Source organism: Tenrec ecaudatus, chromosome 4, assembly GCF_050624435.1.
Source record: "Tenrec ecaudatus isolate mTenEca1 chromosome 4, mTenEca1.hap1, whole genome shotgun sequence".
NCBI lineage: Eukaryota > Metazoa > Chordata > Mammalia > Afrosoricida > Tenrecidae > Tenrec > Tenrec ecaudatus.
The window spans coordinates 16945644-16966480 of record NC_134533.1 but is presented as its reverse complement, the minus strand read 5'-3'; the positions used below and the strand labels follow the sequence as shown (position 1 = coordinate 16966480).

At 47.8% G+C, this 20837-nt stretch overlaps 3 protein-coding genes across 4 annotated transcripts; 2 read left to right on the top strand and 1 right to left on the bottom strand.

The window, feature by feature from the left end:
• Positions 1–175: 175 nt before the first annotated feature.
• Positions 176–9051, top strand: TMX2 (thioredoxin related transmembrane protein 2). Of its 2 annotated transcripts, XM_075545687.1 has the most exons (8): positions 186–422; positions 5793–5853; positions 6189–6302; positions 6593–6669; positions 6891–6997; positions 7170–7235; positions 7329–7458; positions 8184–9051. In XM_075545687.1, exons 1-8 carry the CDS (start codon positions 234–236, stop codon positions 8328–8330), a joined length of 891 nt encoding a protein of 296 aa, XP_075401802.1. In that variant the 5' UTR covers positions 186–233; the 3' UTR covers positions 8331–9051. The 2 variants fall into 2 exon arrangements, with proteins under 2 accessions (XP_075401803.1, XP_075401802.1); XM_075545688.1 differs by lacking the exon at positions 8184–9051 and having other exon boundaries at positions 176–422; positions 7170–7224; positions 7329–7453.
• A 1510-nt stretch (positions 9052–10561) lies between these two features.
• Positions 10562–12281, top strand: SELENOH (selenoprotein H). Its single transcript, XM_075548110.1, has 4 exons — positions 10562–10807; positions 10883–11028; positions 11123–11253; positions 12107–12281. The coding sequence occupies exons 1-3, from the start codon at positions 10695–10697 to the stop codon at positions 11221–11223; spliced, it is 360 nt and encodes a 119-aa protein (XP_075404225.1). The 5' UTR covers positions 10562–10694; the 3' UTR covers positions 11224–11253; positions 12107–12281.
• An 876-nt stretch (positions 12282–13157) lies between these two features.
• BTBD18 (BTB domain containing 18) lies at positions 13158–19640 on the bottom strand. Its single transcript, XM_075548108.1, has 2 exons — positions 19517–19640; positions 13158–15178 (listed from the first exon to the last, which is right to left on the bottom strand). Exons 1-2 carry the CDS (start codon positions 19638–19640, stop codon positions 13158–13160), a joined length of 2145 nt encoding a protein of 714 aa, XP_075404223.1.
• Between the last annotated feature and the right edge of the window lie 1197 nt (positions 19641–20837).

Here is a 20837-nt window from a genome sequence, read left to right as displayed (position 1 = left end):
ATACCCAATCAGAAAACTTAAATGAAAAAAAAAGAAAACAAATGAAAATAGCAGCTAGATCGATCAATTCGGGATTAAATCCCTCGTAGCGGCCCTCGCGTGCAATGGGAATATACTTCCGGGTCAGCAGTCGGCGCATGGCAGATCTGATCCAATGGGCATTTGAGCGGCGGGTGGGGGCGGAGGCCTGACTGACGGCGGCCGGTGCGGCGGGCGCCGCCAGGACGGGGAAGATGGCGGTGCTAGCACCTTTGATTGCACTTGTGTACTCGGTGCCACGGCTTTCCCGATGGCTAGCCAGACCTTACTATTTCTTGTCAGCCCTGCTTTCAGCATCTTTCTTACTCCTGAGGAAGCTGCCGCCTCTGTGCAACGGTCTCCCCACGCAACGGGAAGACGGCAATCCGTGTGACTTTGACTGGGTGAGCGATCCCTGCTTGGGGACCCCGCGACCTTGAAGCTTCCCGCCTCAAGGGTGCATCTGGAAGGTCTGGGTGTCGCCTTTCTGAGGACAGCGGAGGGTCCGGACTGTCATGACCCTACGCTGGGAAAATCGGGGAGGAGGACCGTTTCGGGGTTGCACCGCTGGTTAGCTATAGAGGCTGACCAACCCCAGGGCCTCCCCACCGTTCCCCATTTACCGTTCGTCTTGGTCCACAGCCCTACCAAGTCATCATAACGTTTCGCGGGTCTTAAAGGTCTCTGGTGTCAGTCAGGCCTCCTAAGGAGCCAGTAAGGTCGATGAGGCAAGTAGTGGGATTCTCGTTTTATCAATGAAGACATTGATCTCGGCCTGGTTAGGCGACTTGTCAGAGCGCACGCAATTAGTGATTGAGATGTGAAACCATATTTTTGCCCATAGTATCTGCACACTCTACTAGCCATTTCTGAATTCAGCGAACGTTTCCGGAATGCATATTGGCGGTTCGAACACACCCACACGGCGGCTCCGCGGGAGAAAGACCTGGCCATCTGCCCTCCTAAAGATTACAACGTAGAGAGAAAACAAAAAGCACACAAAAAGATTACAACCTAGAGAACCCTATAGAGCAGTCCTTCCCTGTGGTTGTGCATTGAAATGGACTCCAAGCCACCAGGTAGCAACCTGTATACGGGGTACTCCGCTGGGTCCTGAGGGTGCAAACGTGAACTTGTTAGGCTTAGTGTAAAGGGAATGTGAAATGGACGTGGTACTTCCCAAGTACGAGTGGAGAGGCTGCTTCGGAAAAGGAGTTGAAGCCTCCCTTGGGCCCTGTGCTGTATGGCAGGGTCTGTATTCTGCTGAGGGAGTGTCGCCTGAATGCCCCTCTCAGAGTGTATGTTAGCAATGTTAGAGTCTGTATTAAAACGGTAACAGGTTAAGTTTCCAGAATTCCAGCTAAACAGAACAAAAGTTTATTTCTTAAAAGGAAAGAATCAAGCAATTATTTTGCCTTTTACAATATCATTTCTTCTAGGGTAAGCAAAAAAATTGATATGGGAAAGTTGATTTTTTTCAGTAGAAGAAATTGAATTGATAAATACAGAAGGATTGGTAGAACCTTAAACCCATCCTTTTAGCAAACCCCGATGAAGTAATGAACCTAGGCAGGGATCACCTGTGGATGCCTTCTTCATCAGATGGAAAGTTGGTGTGTCTTCTGAAGTATGCTCTAGCTAGGATGTATTTTTGCCAAAAGATTCGGATCTTACTGTATTCAAACCTCTAGATCTCATTACTACTCTGTAGGAAATATGAAAGATAGAAGTTTGTTATCAGAACACATATTATTAGAACACCTACTATGAATCCAGAAAAGCACACTACCAGTGATGCAACGCCTGTCATAAATCAGTAGCCTGGGCTAAAAGGGAGGACAGATCCATTAGAGATTAAAGAGACCAAAGAAACACATCAGTCAAATGCATTTTTTTTTTCAAATGCATTTCTAACTTGAACAAATAACTATACAAAAGCATTTTGAGGCAATCAAGGTCCTTTGGGTCAGGGCCAAATATTAGATGAGGGCAAGGAACTATTAAGTTAAATATGATACACATTGTAGTTGTGTGTGCATGTTTTAAGTCCTTATCTGTAAAAGATGCATATTCATGTGTTTATAGGTGAAACGATGTGGATGGAATTTGCTTTAAATATTTCATGGGAAAAAAGGTGAGGGATGAGTAATATGGAAGCAATGAAACCAGATTAGCAAAATGTTGACTGTTGTTGAATTTTGGTGATAGAGGTTCATTAATGTGAGAGCCAACTCACACATCGACCAGGAACAAGAGGGGCACGGTTGCAATTAAGAAAACAGAGTAGAGATAAAAGACGAGACAAAGTTGGGACACAGGGCATAGGGGGCTCAAGGAGAAGGGACTCCAAGGCCCAGTTCTTTATTCAAGGCAGGTTTTTATGCAGCTCTTGTCACATAGCCTGCATTCCGTGACAAGTTCCCAAACAAAGGATCTGTTGACAATTATCTGAAGGCAAACAAAGAAACATTAATATTTTAGCCAATTACTCTGTGGCTCCGAGGGGAAGATAAAGCCAGGAATAGGGAGTACAGTTAGTTGATTTCTTGAAGAATGCTGTGTTTCAGCAATTTCCCAGGGAATGGGAGGGAAAGTGTCTACCTTATCTTGTGCGAAGGTCAAACCATACAGTGTATCAGCTCCTTGGACTGAGCCGTCAGCACCTTCTCCAGGGCCTTGCCTAAACCGTGGAAAGTGGTGGTCCTGTCCTACTTGAAGAAGGAAATGAGGTTCAGACTGTTACTTAGACGCCCGGGTGAGGGTTCTGCTCCAGGTTCTCTGCACTCAGAAAATACAGAGAATAGCTCCATGGTCAGCGACTGGCATGTGTGCCTTTCTCAGAGTTCATCTAAGACACTCTGCTTCGACACGCTGACGTATCTGTCTTTGGCATATGGTGGAAATCATCCATACTGCCAATTGCAATGTAACGAAAACCTAAGCAATCACTCAGAGAGTTTTGCCTCACACAGTCACTGCGGGACCTATGCTCCTTCTGTCTGCAATCTGAATGTCCTTGAGGTCATCCTCACGTCACCCAGTCAGCAGATGGAACAAGAAAGCTGGGTGCAGAATGGCATATCCCTTCCACTCACATTTCATTTACAAGTGCTAGTCACACAATCTTACCCAGATGCAGCGCGCTCAGCGCTCACTGCTGCAATAAATGACATGTAGGTGACCATATCTAACCTCTTCTGGCTTCCCTATTGCCACAAGGTCAGTCACACATGCCTCTACTCTCCATCCTTCGTTATCTCGTCTGACACCACCCATCCCTCCCACGCACTCGACATCTGTGCGGGGGTTGACAGTTCTTTGCAATGACCACAGAACTCATCTAGGATACTCCTAATTAGGGGATTTGTTAGGGAAAGTAATAGGTTACTATAAATAAGGATCAGCAAACAGTAAGAACATAGTCATTGGTTTCCTCAGCCAGCAGCCAAGTCTGATTCTCAGCCTTTCAGCCACATGGTCTCTTGGCCTTTACCTCCAGGAGGAAGGCAGTCGATCTGTCACTCTGTCCTACAGTTCCTTTCTCCAGGGCCAGATGCTAAGAAGGTACCCATCGTCTCAGTGCTTCTCCTCTGAGTCTCCATGCCACGATCTGATTGATGCATCTGGCCTCAGTGGCCTCCGCCACTTCAGAGATCTTGAACGTGTGCTTCCAAGATCCTTAGCATTTCTTCTTTCTGCTGCTGTTTCAAAAATGGTTCATCCTGATAGCCAGGGGATGGTAACGAAAACTGACCAATCCCCTCTATCAGTGTTCCATATGCCCTGTTTGCATTTGGTGGGAGTTGCATTATATATTTAAAAAAATAATTTTATTGGGAGCTCATACAACTCTTAGCAAAATCCATACATACATCAATTGTATAAAGCACATTTGTTACCCTCATCATTCTCAAAACATTAGCTCTTCATGTAAGCCCTCGGCATCAGCTTATCTTTCTCCCTCTGGCCCTGCTCCCTTTCCCTCATGAACCCTTGAGGAAAGCCATATTAAGAAACTTCACTATACCACTATTGCCATCTACTCGATTCCGACCCACAGTGACCCTGTAGGACAGGGTAGAACTGCCCCTGTTGGTTTCTGAGACAGAAACTCTCTCTGGGTATAGAAAGCCTCATTTTTCTTCCTTGGCGCGGCTGTTGGTTTCCAACTGCTGACCTTATGTAGCAGCCCAACGTAAAACCCACCATGCCTCCACGGCTCCTCCCCAGATGCAGGGAGGGGGGGAAATAATGTACAGCCATTGTATGCCTGAGTGGAAAGGAAGTGAGGGTTGCAGTACTTGCAGCCAGTCGCTGTCTTTAGGGGACGTTCCGTTGGTGCTTGAGTGACGCAGTGGCGTAGAGTTTACGTGCTTGGCTGCTAACTGGGCGCACAGTGACGTCCATGTAAAAGGCTCCTCAGAAGGAACAGTCTGGTGATCGACTTTCTTAAAAGGAAAGGTAGCCACGGAAAACGGGCTGCCATGAGTTGGAATCTCCTCCCTCATTGGCTTTTTGTTTCTTGACCAGTTGCCTCCTCTTTACATTCTTTTTGGGACAATTTTAAGTTTCAATTCTAACCCACACGATTTTATTCATGAAAATCCTTAATTTCGGTTTAAGGTGTGATGTTTACCAAGGCCCATCATGTTCCCCAACTTTGCACGTTCATATCGAATTCCCGTTGGTGTACAAGGGTCTTTTTTTAATATTGAAGTTAAAATCCTGGGTCCTTGAATCCCAACTGTGAATCAGTTGGTCGGTTCTGTCAGAAATAATCACTTGGGTCTCTGTAAATTTCCAAGGGACCCTGGTGGCACCGTGGGTTAGGCTGCTTACCACAAGGTTTTTTATTTCAACCCACCTGTGGTTCCGACGGAGAAGGACGAGGGGGTCTGCTCTGTCAAAATTTATAGCCTCAGAAGGATGGTTATGAGTGGGGATCTTCCTTGATGGCTGTGAGGTTTTGCTTTGGTTATATACAAAAGAGCTCTGACGGCCCAGTGGTCAAGTCCTCAGCTGCTAATGGGAAGTCGGCAGTTTGCACCCCCCAGCTGTTCAGTGAGGGAACAATGTGGCAGTCTGCTTCCATGAAAACGACAGCGTGGCAGTACACTACTCTAGGTGTGCGCTGAGTCAGAATCAACTCCAGCGGCAGCAGGTTTATTGCAAATACCTGCTTCTTGTTCACTGCTGCAATCTCTCGAAGTAGCTTGTTAATGTCTCTGCTTGTTTATTGTCTGCTGCACCGGCTTACACCACACTTCCATTTTAGAAGGTGAGACAGAACTGCAAACCAGAGAGTGCGGAAAGGGCCTGAAGGAGCTCTGAAAGGTTCCCTTCAGCTCGTGAACGCTGAGTGCTCGGTGGAGAGGAATGACTTCACTTGAGCCAAACCAACAAACAGCCAGATGCTGTGTTCATACCAGAAAAGCTTTATTTTTACTGGAGCCCCTTTGTTGGCTAAACCATTATCGGGCATCCATATACCATATCTTCACTTCATCTCCCTTGTCTCACGTAATCATCACAGTTTGAACTAGATGCCGCCAGTTTGAACAAAGCCCTGAAGCCTCCTGCTGTGGTGACAGGCACCCAAGGTGGGGTGTGGCAGGGTGGGCACTGAGTCTAGATCTTCGGGTCTGATGCCAATTTTCTCATCATGGTTGCCAGTCTGTTTGGGTCTTTGCTGGGTTTTATACCATCTTGACGGGTTTGCCCTGTGGGGAGTCCTCCTCTCTCAGGGCCTCTCGATCATTTTGACTCTGTTACAGAGAGAAGTGGAGATCCTGATGTTCCTCAGTGCCATTGTGATGATGAAGAACCGCAGATCCAGTAAGTATAGCTGAGTTCAAGGTCCCTTTCTCGGGATGGGGCCAAAGGCCATCCAGAGGTGCTTTCATTGGAGTTAAGAGTCAGGTGAGGGGTTTGGAGGGTGGGGGATACTGGGGTGAACTAGTCCTTACAGTTCCTTGCCAGGAGGTGTGCTCATTGGAGTTCAGAAGGGTGTTTTGTTGTTTTATTTTCATTGTTGTCTATGGGGAGGTGTTAGGTGAACTAGTCCCACATACCATGCCAAGGCTGAACTTGACGTGGACTCCCCACCTCCTTTTTAAGCTGCCCCAGGAAGACGGTGCAACCTAACTTGACCCATGATAACTCTGTTTCAGTTACCGTGGAGCAACATATAGGCAACATCTTCATGTTTAGTAAAGTGGCCAACGCCATTCTCTTCTTCCGCCTGGACATCCGCATGGGCCTGCTTTACCTCACGCTCTGCATAGGTGAGGATACTGCCTTTTTTTGTAAGATCAGCTCCCCCTGGGTAAAGGCTTGGTTTTAGGAGCCAGATCTCAGTCCGGAACCAGTCTCTCCCCACCCTCTTGCCTATCTTGTACCTAACTACTGATGTATGGTGCTCGGATGAGACTTGAGTCTCCTAGAACGTTTATTTTGAGAGGAAGAGAATGTATGCCCAGTGTGTTCACAAACTGTCTTCTTGGGTAACTGAAGTAAACCTTCAGCCTGCGTGTGGTCTTATGTTTTTCCCTTGGCTGCTGCTTTTTGTCTTTAGTGTTCCTGATGACGTGCAAGCCCCCCTTGTACATGGGCCCGGAGTACATCAAGTACTTCAATGATAAAACCATTGATGTGAGTGAGTACCTCCCTCAGTTTCTAGGGCCTTGGTGGGTGACTGTAATTGTACTCTCTGGCCACTAGGGGGAGCAATGCAACAGTGCTTCTGAATGGAAGTCGCAGGCACTGTGGCTTCTGACTGGAGCTAGAGGAGAGGGCTGAGGGGAAGCCATAAAAGGGAGGTGGGTGGGGAGTAGCGCAAATAATCCATCTTCCTCTTCCTCCCTGTGTGGCAGGAAGAGCTGGAGCGGGATAAGAGGGTCACTTGGATTGTGGAATTCTTTGCCAATTGGTCTAACGACTGCCAGTCATTTGCTCCTATCTACGCTGACCTTTCTCTCAAGTGAGTAGTGCAGGGGGAGAGATGGTGGTGGAGATTGAGACAATGGGCCCTCCCCTGTCACTGTTGTTTGGCCTTGATTTTATATAGTACCCCAATCAAAGCTGTCCCCCTTCCTTCCCTTCAACTGACTGCGTCCTTCCGTTTCAGTTTGTTAAATACCTATTCTTCTCAGGTACAACTGTACGGGGCTTAGTTTTGGGAAGGTGGATGTTGGCCGCTACACCGATGTTAGTACCCGGTATGTAAGAGCCTGGGCAAGGAGACTGAGCCAGGGGCCACTTTGTGTAATGTATATAGATGGATTTACAGAGTCCTTACTTGGCCTTGTTAGGTACAAAGTGAGCACGTCACCCCTCACCAAGCAGCTCCCTACCCTGATCCTGTTCCGAGGTGGCAAGGAGGTGATGCGGCGGCCACAGATTGACAAGAAAGGACGAGCTGTCTCTTGGACCTTCTCTGAGGTACCTGAAAAGTTGGCCAAGAGGTTCAGGAAAGGGTGTGGAATAGTGGGTAGGCTTTGGAACCCAACCTGGGTTTAATTCTCAACTCTGCCACTAACTTTGAAAGCATGGACTAGTTACAAGACTGCAGACATGAAATTACCGCCCCCTACCCCCCGAAAAATAATGTTATCAGTTATTAGATTCTTTGCCAGAAATTTAGAACACCAATTTGTGAGGGTAATTTCATTTGTGGGCATGAATAAAGCACACATGTAGCCTTGGAGCTGGGGAATGGGTTTGATTTTAGGCAAAGTTTGCAAGTGCACTACTTTCTAATCAGCCTTGTGCTGCTCCACAATCTCCTATTTATCTTTCTCAATGTCAGAGATCTTGCCTCTTGGTGTCTGGGCTTCCACAGCTGCTGCTTCTTGAGGCAGGCATCTGTTGAGATGTTTGGAGATTTTCACACAATTTCACAGCAATTTTGGTGGAGGTGGAAATGACAAATATGTGGTGTGTTGTACGCAGAGGAACCCGATTGAGGGACAGAGGTCCAGTGCACAAGTAGCAAGCCGCTGCTTCAAGGTGTGGTTGGCTGTTGTAGTGCACTCAGGCACCTGAGAAGAAAGCCCTTTGTCCAGTTGGGAAAGTCAGCAACTGGAAACCCTGTGGAGCACAGCTCTCTGGCGTGCCGGGGTCAGCAACTGGTTCCTAGAGAAGAACCCTGATTCCCTTTTCTGCAGGAGAATGTAATCCGAGAATTCAACCTGAATGAACTCTACCAGCAAGCCAAGAAGCTGTCAAAAGCAGGAGACCGTATCCCTGAGGAGCAGCCGGAGGCCCCAACTTCCACCACAGTGCCAGATGGGGAAAGCAAGAAGGACAAATAGGACCCCCTGTTCACAGTCTCTTCCCAAGCTGCCAGCCTTGTCCTAGGCCCGGCCTTTTGTTATTTATGTCCCCCCACCCCCTTTTGCTTGCACCTGGGGGAGGTGGGCTCTGCTTCTGATTTTAAAGAGGCAACCAGTAAACTGTCTTGCACTGCTCAGAGAGGCCTCCCCGCTGTGGTCAACAATCTTACTGGAAGATGGGCATGAAATCCCATGGAATGAAGCAGGAAATGGAGTCCCTTCAAGTTTGGATTTCTTTCGTTTGTTTCTTTTTCTCCCTGGCTCGGGTCAGTCAGTGTGACAACCGCTGTCCATCCGTCACACGTTTCTGCCACACTATGCCATCACTCACCTTAGTGCAGCTGTACAGCCTACTTAGATTAAACATGAATCTATGATTGATGCCAAGGTGCAGAGTCAGCGCTGATTTTTCCTCGTGGGTCTCAAGGAGCCTTGCTTCCTTAGGCCCTCTAGCTTGGCTATGGCCTTCAGTAAGAAGTAGAAACTAAACTTGTTTTCTGGTCCTGAGGAGAGAATCTCCCTCCGCATCTTTATCACTGAGGAGAGTCCTAAATGTGGGGGTTGGGGAGGGACTGGAGACTTTGTATGGGCCTGAGGCTGGATTGTGGTCTCTGTTACAACACTCTAACTTCAATGGTCCCCTCCTACTACCACCACCAATGGACAGTTTCCCATAATAAAATGACTGGGATTTCCTTTTGATTGTGTCCTTGTGTTTCTCAGTATAAGAAGGGCCAGTTTGGTTCCATCCGATGGCTGTGCACCTTTGTCCCCAGGATTGGCAAGAGTAGGAGAATACTACTTTGTGTAAGGACTCACTCAGTGGTAGGTACTTCCCTTATGCCCGAGGCCGGGGTCCAGATACCTGCCTGGGCTTCTCATGCATGCTCGTCAGTGGGGTTTGCCTGCTGCTCGGCTGCTGCTGGACAAGTTTCGTAGATGCAGGCATCCTCAAACTACAGCCAGAGGGCCACATGCGGCCTGCCGAGGACATTTATCTGGCCTGCTGGGTGTTTTTGCCTCGTTTGTTTTTTCACTTCAAAATAAGTTAATGTGTAGGGTGTGAGGTAGTATCGATGAAGAACACAGCTTTCCCCCAGATCCTGGATGCTTCCTCCCCCCAACTACCATGATCCGAATTCTACCTTGCAGGGCTGGATAGGACAGAGGCTGTACACTGGTACATATGAGGGTTGGAGGTACAGGGAATCCAGGGTGGATGATACCTTCAGGACCAAGGGCGTGAGGGACGATGCTGGGAGAGTGGAGGGTAAGTGGGTTGGAAAGGGGGAACTGATTACAAGGAGCCACATGTGACCTCTTCCCTGGGAGAGGGACAGCAGAGAAGGGGGGAAGGGAGACCCCGAATAGGGCAAGATATGACAAAATAACGAGGTATAAATTACCAAGGGCATATGAGGGAGGGGGGAAAGGGGAGGGAGGGGGGGAAAAAAAAGAGGACCTGATGCAAGGGGCTTAAGTCGAGAGCAAATGCCTTGAGAATGATTGGGGCAGGGAATGTATGGATGTGCTTTATACAATTGATGTATGTATATGTATGGATTGTGGTAAGAGTTGTTGGAGTCCCTAATAAAATGTAAAAGAAGAAAAGAGAAAAAAATGATTAGGGCAAAGACTGTACAGATGTGCTTTATACAATTGATGTATGTATATGTATGAACTGTGAAAAGAATTGTATCAGCCCCAATAAATTGTTTAAAAAAAAATAAGTTAATGTGCAGTATGCATAGGAATTTGTTAATAGTTGCTTTTTTTTTTTAAGTATAGTCCGGCCCCGCAACGGATCTGAGGGACAGTGAACTGGCCCCGTTTAAAAAGTTTGAGGACCCCTGATAGACCTATCTGATAGAGCATCTAAAATCGGACTACAATTAACGGACTGCTGGTCTGAAAATTAGCCTATAAAAGCCTTATGGCTCCATAGTCTGAGGGGGCTGGCAGCTAACTGGTTTCAGTACAGACTGCCCCTGGCTAGTGGGGGGTCCCGGATGCCAGAGAGAATCGTGGCGTGCCCTATTTCGCCAGAATGGGTACCTGTGTGGGTTTCAGTCTCCCGGGTGATTGACAGAGCTTCCTCCAACCCCAAGCCCAGGGCGCCGGTTAGAAGGGTTGAGTGGTCCCACCGCTCAGCCAAGTGCTGGTACCTCGAGGTCCCGCCCCCGGGTGTAACGTGCGCGCCCCCGGGCCACGCTTTCCGCCCTCGTGCTGCGCCTCTGCTGCGCGCCAGGCAGTTTCCGCCGGGGCCTGGGCTGCGGAGCCAGGGTCGCCATTGTCCGAAGCCCGTCCCGGGTCGGCTCCGGTTCCTGCAGGGCTCCGGGCGCCATGGCGCCGCGCGGGAGGAAGCGGAAGGCCGATGCGGCGGCGGCCGCGGCGGCCGAGAAGCGAGAGAAGCCGGCCAGCGGCCCGGAGGCGGCGGAGGTCCTCATCGAGCACTGGTGAGGCCTGGGGCGGTTGCGGGGGGCTGGGGGCGGCGTGCCCCGGGCGCCCCTCAGGCTCCCGTTCCTCCGCAGCACGAGCTGACGCGTGTACGGGCGCCACGCCGCGGCCCTGAGCCAGGCGCTGCGCCGAGAGGCGCCCGAGCTGCCGGTGCAGATGAACCCCGCCAAGCCCCGGAGGGGCAGCTTCGAGGTGACGCTGCTGCGCCCGGACGGCAGCCGTGAGTGCGGGCCCGGCGCCGAGGGGGAGGGGGGCCTCGGCCGGCCGGCCGTTCGGGCCCGAGGCCGAGGCGTGCCACCTTTGCCTTTTCCCAGGTGCGGAGCTGTGGACTGGGATTAAGAAGGGGCCGCCACGCAAACTCAAGTTCCCGGACCCTCAGGAGGTGGTGGAGGAGCTGAAGAAGTACCTTCCGTAGGGAGAATGGACCAGACGTTCCCCAGCCTCGGTTTGGACTTTGGACTACGGGCGGGGGGGGGGGGGGAATCAGCGGCAGTTTAAGTTAAAACTCATTGCTCACGGGATTTGCATTCTGATTTCCTCTCTTGGAAATGCCCCTGCCCCCTTTTATTGGGAGGAGATTGAGACGGGCAGAAAAATGACCGTCACCTTGGTGGTTAAGTCCTCTGTGTAGCCCTGTCTCATTTGTGCCAAGTTGTAAGCGCTCAACCTCAGTAGAATGAAAATTGTGCCGACGATTAATGCAGTTGCTGCCCTCTGGCTGTTTAGCATTTCTTTGCGAAATAATTTCCGCATGCCCGATAAGGGCGTGTCTCTTGATTCTTTCACCTGGCTATTCGTTCCTTATTGGTAAATTAAACTGACACGTGACAGCTGTCGTGCTTTCCTTTCACTGGCAGAAATCTTTTCAGGTGCCTTTTGTATTCCTACCCCTCTCCCTAATTGTTACCTGGGTGGGCTTCTAACCAGTTTCTTCCTGTTGTACCTCCTGCTGAGAATCCACCTTTCCACCCCAGATAGGAAATCTGCCTGCATTTTAACAGGATCCCTTAATCTTGTGGATCTTTGTAAACTACAGATTGAGTTAGTTTACCCAAGCCCTGATGCTTCCTGTTCATGGTGTAGTGTGATTGTACTGCGGGCCTGGCCGCCTCTCTAGTGTTGCCCGTGGTGCTTTCCAACATCCTGCCAGGCAATACAGTCTTTGGGCTTCTGGAGCTTGGGGTGGGGGGTGGGGTTGGGAGAGGGGCTCAAAGGGTGAGTGGAGAGAGACATTTCTCAGAGGGCTTTGGTTGCTGGGTCTGATTTGCTAACCTTTCTTCCTCCTTTCACTTTTGCAGTCCCCTGACCCTGGTGATGTTGGAGCATTTATGATGGAACATGGCCAAACTTCAGTCATGTGCCTGAAACCCCAGTCTCCTCACTTCCAGAAATGGTGGTTCCGTTGTGAGGCAACCTTCCAGAAAGGCATTGCAAAAGTTCTTGGATTTGGTTAATAAAAGTTCTTGACTAAAAGTGTTTTTTGTAATAGAGCAAAACTTAATCATGTGGTAAACAATCACAAACTCACTGCCATTCAGTTGATGCTGACTTAGAGCCCCGGAGGATAGGGTAGAAACGCCTGTGGTTCTGATTTAACTCTTCCTGGGAGTAGAGCCCTCCTGTCATACTCCCAGGGAGAGGCTGCTGGTTTCAAACTGCTGACTGAGGACTGCGGCCAACAGGTAACCACTACACCCCTAGACAAAAGACAGCCTTATGGGATTGATCCTCTTGGTATTGTTTAATCTGGGACTCCTATGGCAAAGCATATGAAACACTTGCAACAGCTATGGTTAGAGAAGTAAATAATTTATTTTTCTTTAAAAAAAAAACCCAACTGTTTCAACTCACTTCTTGGAAGTGATGACAGAAGTGTAAGTTCCTAGGCCCCCACGGAGGTTTGGGCTAGACTTCCCAGACTGGCAGTGAGTAAGCACTCTGTGCATTAAATTCTAGATAAATGTCCTTCCACGACTGCTTGCTTATCTCCTGAGACTTCACTACTTCACCTTCTGGAATGGTTTTTTTATCCAGAACACACACAACCAGAGGATGTTTTTTCTCAACTTTCGTGAATTATCAGTGATGCAATAACCTCTGACCTTTAAAATCTGGCTGGCCTTGTCTGCTGGGACTGGAGACCCCTGGTATATTATTTTTAATGACTAGAAAGTAAATTGCAGAAGGAGTTCCTAATTTTCCACCCAGGGTACCACTTAGCTACTGTGTGGTTCCCACAGAGGGAAAGAGCCTAATGCATCTCCACTTGTGCTAAGATGGCATGTGCCAGCTAATGTTCCCCACCACCTCCCTTCCTTTCCCAGATCCCTTTACCTGCCCTCTTCTCTGCTACGTTAATATATCGACCTCTGTCTCTGACTCTGAGGAAGGGTCTGGCCACACCGAGGGAACACTGGTGGGTACTACCATCTCTGAAGTCCAGTTCACCACATCAATCTCCTCTTCAGAGCTGTCAGCATATGGCTTCAGCAATTCTGAGTCATTGATCATTTTGTCTGTCTCTGGAGGGGGGTACAATGCCTCACCCATGGTTAGGGACACCTCCAACCCTGTCTCTAACCAGTTTGAACAGGAAGAGAAGTCTCCATAGGACCCTGGCAGATGGTCAATAGAGTCGATGTGGACAAGTTTGTCCCTCTGACCAACCAATGGGCGAGGGCTGGTAATTTCCAGGTCTGAAGTCCAAGAGCCTCGCATTGAAAGTACTTCACTTTCGTTCATCTCGGAGGGCATGACTAGGGGGCTCAAGGGCTCGGTTGGCTCTTTGTTCTCAGGGGGCATGATGAATGGACTGAAGGGCTCCACTGGTTCTTTGTTCTCGCTTACAGGTTCCTTTTCCAATTCTGTGAGCTCCCTGGGCCAAAGGTCCATGTCTGACAAGCACCATTCTTCATTCCAGTCCTTCCCTGTGTCTGTCAGTTGATAACTGGGGGTCTGACAGCCCTCAGCCCTGGGACTCTCCAGAGACCCTACAGGTGGCCCAATGTCCGAGCCACAGAATACATAGTCCAAGATCTCCTCCAGTTCACTGGTGGCAGCAGCACTTGTGATCCGGTACTCCTCAGCTTCATAGGGCTGCCCAAGGAGTCCTGTGTCGAACTCAAAGTTCTCTCTGCAGTCAGTTGCCAGCACAGCCTCTTTCCCCACTAGCTCTGGGCTGGACTCAATCTTGGACTTCACCATGGAGTGGTCTGGGGAACATCTTGCGGAGAGCAGAATGTCTTGAAAACTAGAGCACAAGGGGGAGTCCTGACACGGATCTACAGGCGCAGATGCCATTTCTTGCTCCATGAGTGAAGGTGGCTGAGTTCCTGCAGGCTCTTCTAAGCCTCCACCATGTTCTGGGATGTGGGGGCTACCTTGAGAGTCTTTAAGAGGGGGTTCTTGCACCACCTCCCAGCAGGTTCCATTCACAATCTTGCGAAGTTTCACTCTCCCCACTTGTCCCTCCTCCACTGAGTCAGAGTTAGGGGTTCTGCCTTCCGGACTCCGTTTCTTGCTCCCAACACTAGATGGGCTTGGAGTGCTCTGTAGAGGATTAGTGCTCCCCGGGTTCTGTTTGTCCTCTGATACTTCTTTCTTTACACTCCTTTGTCGCCAAAGACGCCGGCCAGTGGCTGTGGGCACTGGGCTGGGTCCACTTATCACACTGGGCGTCTTTGAGGCACACACATGAGCTGGCTTTGAGCGGCTTAGCCTGATCTTTCTGGGTAGTCTGTCGCTCACAGAGGGGTACAAGCTGGGTAGGGAAAGAGCTGCTGGGCTAAGGTTGGTGTCACCCTTGCTTTTCTCAGGCCTCTGACTGTGGCTTGATGGTGAAGAGCTTTTTTCCTGATTTGGGCTGGGTCTGGCACTCCTTTTGAGCAGAAGGTTGCCAGACAAGTTCTCTACATTCTGGCGATTGCTTTTCTCCTGGGGACCTTCTTCCTTCCCTGAAGATTTCAACCTCACTGCTCCAGTGCTACAGGGTGTCTGGTTAACAGGTACTGGGGCTCGAGGGTGGCGGCTGGGTGCCACCACTCTGGCAGAGATAGGAGGCTGTAAGCATTCTCGGTTCAGTCTTCGGCCCTGAGGGGCCTTTACCAGCTTTCCACCCTCTAGCTGAAGAGATTCCAGCTCCAGTAGCCGGAGCTGGCGGGCGGCAGAGAGTACATCCAGGGCTTCTTCTCGAGATACTTCCATTTCTGAGGTGTAAAGGAAGTCCACCAACTTCCGAAGTATCCTGATCTTCAGGCCTCCCAGCTCTACCACCACCTTCCGACCCTGCGCTGGCCTCTCCTGCTCCAGGCGTTCTGTGAAGAAGGGGCTGCAGGCTGACAGGATGCAGCAATGGGCTGGGACTGCTTCACCTGTAGGGAAAGGCGCACACTGTTCTCTCATGCAGACAGGCAAGTCATGGCCTAAGCATGGACTACTACCCAAATGTACTACTGGCCCTTTTCTCATTTTCTTTCCACGGAAATCTACGTAGGAGACAACCCTGTTCCTTCTGCCATTACCTTCTGCTTCCCTAGCTTTTCATCCTTCAAAACCTAGCTTAGACATCATTCCCTTCCGAAAACATTCCTCTGGTTTAGGTGCTTCTGGGCACAAAAGAAGGTACTGTGTCACAGTGTCAGGTTTAGACTAAGCTCTGTAAGGACAGGAACTATGCCTGTCTGATTCACTTGGGCACATTGAGTGCTGGACAAAAATAAGGACCAAATACTTGGGCGTGTATTTTTTTAACAAAGCGTGTGTGGAGGCAGATAATCTGGGTTCAACTCTACTGAGCATTAACACTGCTACAGGACAGTGATGTGCCCAGGACCTCCAGCTCTCAGATTCATACCATAAGCACACTGGAGCCTATATGTGATGGATGGATGCCTTGCAAGCACTTCTAATAGAACCTTTGGAAGATGAACTCATTCTCTACCCACTAAAGCCACCTCCTGTGGTGCCTACTTCACATAAGGTACCACCTTCACCCAGTTAAGTTACCCAAGCCTAAAAGGTAGAAGTTATCCTTAATTCTTTGATAAGATTTTTTTAAAAAGCTAGTATTATCTTGAGTGCCAAGCATTATTCTAACGCTTTTACCAGTATCCATTCGGTTCACGTGAACTGCAATGACTGAATCCAGCCACACTGAAGAACTCGCTCATGACTATGCAGTTAGTTAAGTAGCAGAGTCCCTGAGTGGTGTAAGCAGTGTGGGAACCTACCCAGCAGAAGAAAGGCCTGGTGATCAGCTACAGCCAAGAAGACATTAAGGTACAGTGCTCCTCTTAACACATGAGGTTGCCATGATTAGGATTAATTTGCCAACAATGGTTTTTGTTTTGTTTTTTTTTAAGTAGCAGAGATAAGATTTGAGCCCAGGAGTCTATGCTCCTTAACAACTTCAGTCTTAAGTTTCTCTTCATTCTTACTGCCACATTATCGACCACCAGCCTCTTCTGGATTATGCAACAGGCTGTCTCGGCTCATTAACAATCCATTAACTCTTCATTAGTAAGAGTGCTATTTCTAAAAAAGGTATCTGATCACATCGATGCTTAAAATCTTTCAATACATTTCCCAGTGTCCTGAAGTCAAGTTCTCTACCTTGTGCATGGCCTGTAGACCTTACATGACTGCTCTTTGTCTAGCGTGATCACTGGTCAGGATCCCTATTGTAGTCTGTGCTCTAGCCATACCAATTACTCACAAATGCCTGGTCTTATCTCTGGACCTTGTACATCCTGTTCTTTCCCCCATTTCCTTTGACTTCTGTTTGTCCTTCAGGACATTACCCTCAAGATAATGTCCATAACCCCTGCCTCCAAACGTCCCCAAGTCTAGGAGAAAAATCCCTCTTCTGGACTGAGCATGAGTGTGGGACAAGAGGAAAGTAAAAGGAAATAGAGGAAAGAACTAGGAGGCAAAGGGTATTTATAGAGGTATAAATTAAGGCATGTACATATGTAAATATATTTATATAGGATGATGGGGAAATAGATCAACGTGCCTAGCTCATGCATATATTTACAGGTTTAGTATTAAGGCAGCAGATGGACATTGGACCTCCACTCAAGTACTTACTCAATGCGAAAACACTTTGTTCTATTAAATTGGCATTCCATGATGCACATCTTCCCGACATGATCGCTGAAGCCAAGGCGGGTACATAAGTAAATGTGGTGAAGAAAGCTGATGGTGCCCGGCTATTAAAAGATATATAGCGTCTGGGGTCTTAAAGGATTGTAGGTAAACAAGCAGCCATCTAGCTCAGAAGCAACAAAGCCCACATGGAAGCACACCAGCCCATGTGACCACAAGGAGTAGGAGAGACCAGGTATCAGACATCAAAGAACAAAAAAATCTTATCAGTGGGTGTCCACCTTCCTGATATGATCACTGAAGCCAAGGCAGGTACATAAGCAAATGTGGTGAAGAAAGCTGATGGTGCCCGGCTATTAAAAGATATATAGCGTCTGGGGTCTTAAAGGATTGTAGGTAAACAAGCAGCCATCTAGCTCAGAAGCAAAAAAGCCCACATGGAAGAAGCACACCAGCCTGTGTGACCACAAGGTGTCTAAGGGATCAGGTATCAGGCATTAAAGAACAAAACAATCGTTATCACTGTAAAATGTGGGTGAGTGCACAGTGTAGACCCAAAGCCCATCTGTAGACAACTGGACACCCCCTTACAGAAGAGTCACAGGGAGGAGACGAGCCAGTCAGGGTGCAGGGTAGCAACAAAGAAACATATAACTTTCCTCTAGTTCTTAAAATGCTTGCTTCCTCCCCCCACTATCATGATCCCAATTCTACCTTACAAATCTGCCTAGACCAGAGGATGTACATTGGTACAGATAGGAACTGAAAACACTGGACAGGACAGATGATCCCTTCAGGACCAGTGGTGAGAGTAGCAATATCTGGAGGGTGGAGGGAAGGTGGGGTAGAAAGGGGGAACGGATTATAAGGACCTACATATAACCTCCTCCCTGGGGGATGGACAACAGAAAAGTGAGTGAAGGGAGATGTTGGGCAGTGTAAGATATGACAAAATAATAATAATTTATAAATTATCAAGGGTTCATGAGGGAGAGAGGAGGGGGAAATGAAGAGCTGATATCAAGGGCTCAAGTAGAAAGCAAATGTTTTGAGAATGATTATGGCAACAAATGTACAAATGTGCTTGACACAATGGATGGATGGATATAGTTTGTGATAAAAATTAAACAAAAATCTCTCTTCTGTACTCCTACCTCAATATATAATCCAAAATCCCAAACTCACTGTCATCAAGTCAATTCCAACTCAGCAATCCTATAGGATAGGCTGTAATCTTTATAGAAGCAGACTGCCACATTTCCCCAAGTTGCTAGTGGGTTCGAGCCATTAAACTTCTCGTTAGCACCCAAGCACATAGCCACTGCACCACCAAGGCTCCTTCATCTATCTCTTCTTAGCCCATCATATCATTTATTATTCCATAGAAATCCACTGCTGTCAAGTAAATTGCAACTTATACAGACTCTATAGGACAGACCAGAACTATCTCACAGGATTTCCAAGAATTTTTATACAGAAGCCAACTGAAACAAATGTTTCTCCCATAGAGCATCTGGTGAGTTCAAACTACTGACCTATCAGCAGCCACTGTACCAGGGACTTAGGAGCCCTGGTGGCGTACAGAGTATGAGTTGGGCTGCCAACTGCAAGGTGAGCAGTTCTGAAACACCCGCAGCTCTGAGGGACAAAGAAAGATAAGACTTTCTACTCCTATAGAGGTATAGTCTCGGAAACCCACAGGGGCAGTTCTACCCTGACCTATACGGTCACTAAGAGTTGGAAGTGACTTGGCATTGTGTGCCAGGGATTATGTATTACACTGCATAGTAATGAACTGATTGCTGAAGTGTCTCCCCTAGCATAATCTCCTTAGAACAGGAATTAAGGTATATAGCTTATTTATACAGCAAACCTATCCTAGTACAGTTTGGGGTACACAACAGGCACTTAGTGAGGTAGGATGAGAATCATATACTATTTAAAAATTATTCTAGCAATCAAGTGGAAAACTTTATTGGATATATTCTACAAATTGTAGAGGGCTGGACATTTGTTGTCCTATCCCTGTAGAAGAGGAAACAGCCCCTGAGAAAGCAAGCTAGTGTCCCACAAAGCTAAGATTCAGGACATCTGACTCCTCTTGGGCTTTTTATTAGGTTGTGCCTCATCCTGATTTACAATTTCAAGTATGAAGGGAAGGGGGGGATAAGCTACACATTTTTAGTTCTAACAACAACAACAACAACAAAAATCATGAAGTTAAGGGCAAGGAAAAAAAGTTAAGCAGCAGCTTGGCAAGAATATGGGAAAATATGAAAATAGGATCATAGAACACTGAAATGTGCTGAGTACATTTCAAAGCATTGGTGTATAGGCTTTACATGTCAACTCAATCTTCACAATCATTCCCTTATATTGTTATCTGTGTTGACAAAGCTTTAAAATGAGTTTGTTTGTTTTTTTAAGAGAAAAGACTAGTCACATTTTTACTCTTAAAAAAACAGGAACTGTCCCAGAAACTACTCCTTTCTGAGTAGCTGAGACAATGGTATTGCATTTTCCTGCTTTTGTCCCCTACTCTCTAGCCCTAATGTCTTTTATTCTATGGTGGATTTCCGGTTAAGACCCCACCAGTCTCTTACCTTCTGCCTGCAGAAGGACGTCACAGAACACACCACTCTGCTGCTGGTGCCGAAGTTGCAAAAATGCAAATTGGAGGAACCGAGGGTTTCGGTACAGGATTTTGGAGCTGCCTGGAGAACACATGTTGGTAGTTTTCACAGATCAGATTCCTGTGGGTGAAATCACAGACATTTCAGAGGCACGATTATATCTAATTGGCTTTTTTTTTTTAAAGGACAGGGAAATATTGGAAGTGAGAGATAATAAGTTGAGGAACTACCAGGCCAGAAGTTGTGCCAACGGTATCATGAGAAAGTAAATTACCATTACATTAGTGACATGTGGGAGCCCAGAGGTGAGCCGAAGTTTGAATCTTGGCTCTGCTATTCATTAGCGAGCTATAGGATTCAAGGCAAATGACTTGACTTATCCGAATCTCACTTTTCCCCTCTCTGGGGATGATAATAGTAGAGGAAAGAGAATAATAGTACTTGTAACGCTAATAATAAGCCCTTACAATATTGTTTTAAAGATTAAACGAGACAATGCTTTTAAAATTAACTGCTTAGCACAGTGCATATTTGGCCCATAATAACTATCACCGCCAAGATGGCTGCCATCATTATCCTCATTCACATACCTACTGAAACTCAACTCCTGCCGTGCTGGCTACTCATATTCTACCTGAGCATCCCTTTCCAGGTTCATGGGTATCATTACCTAACACTTAAAAAACCAACAACCCCAAACAACCTCACCAATCTTGAGTATGAAGTTAGCTCTAAGAAGTACCACACCCCTTTTTTTCCCGAGTTCACTCTATCACACTAACTAACGGGGTGCACAATTATAAAAGAGATCTGCAGGACTAGGTGGGAAGGTCTCTACAGAACCATGGACAAGGACCTAGGTTACTCTGGGCTCAGATGTCTTGCACAAAGGACTCCTGGAAGCTGGCAAAGAATTCTGACCCTTGAGCTTTTCAGTCTGCTTAATAGGTGCATGGCTGGTTGAGCACTCTACCCTTCCCAAAGCAAACTGCTTATCCCGACTCCAGGCTTAGCAATTTCCACCCATATCCAGGGAAAGGCCCCCGACTCAACACACACAAGGTGGCTTTTCCTGGCATGCAGTTTTGTCAGGTGGTACCGAGGGTCCAAATAACTCAGGTCAAGGCTATTAGGTAAGAATTAAAAGTAGGGGAGATGTGATTCTGATCAGAGATGGAGTGGGTGGGGGTGGGGTGAGTGGGTGGGGGGATGGGGAAGTGGGCAATGGCAACTATTGCAAAGGCCCAGATTTCAGCCCCTGGGAGGATTTTCTGGGCCACCCCCCACGGCC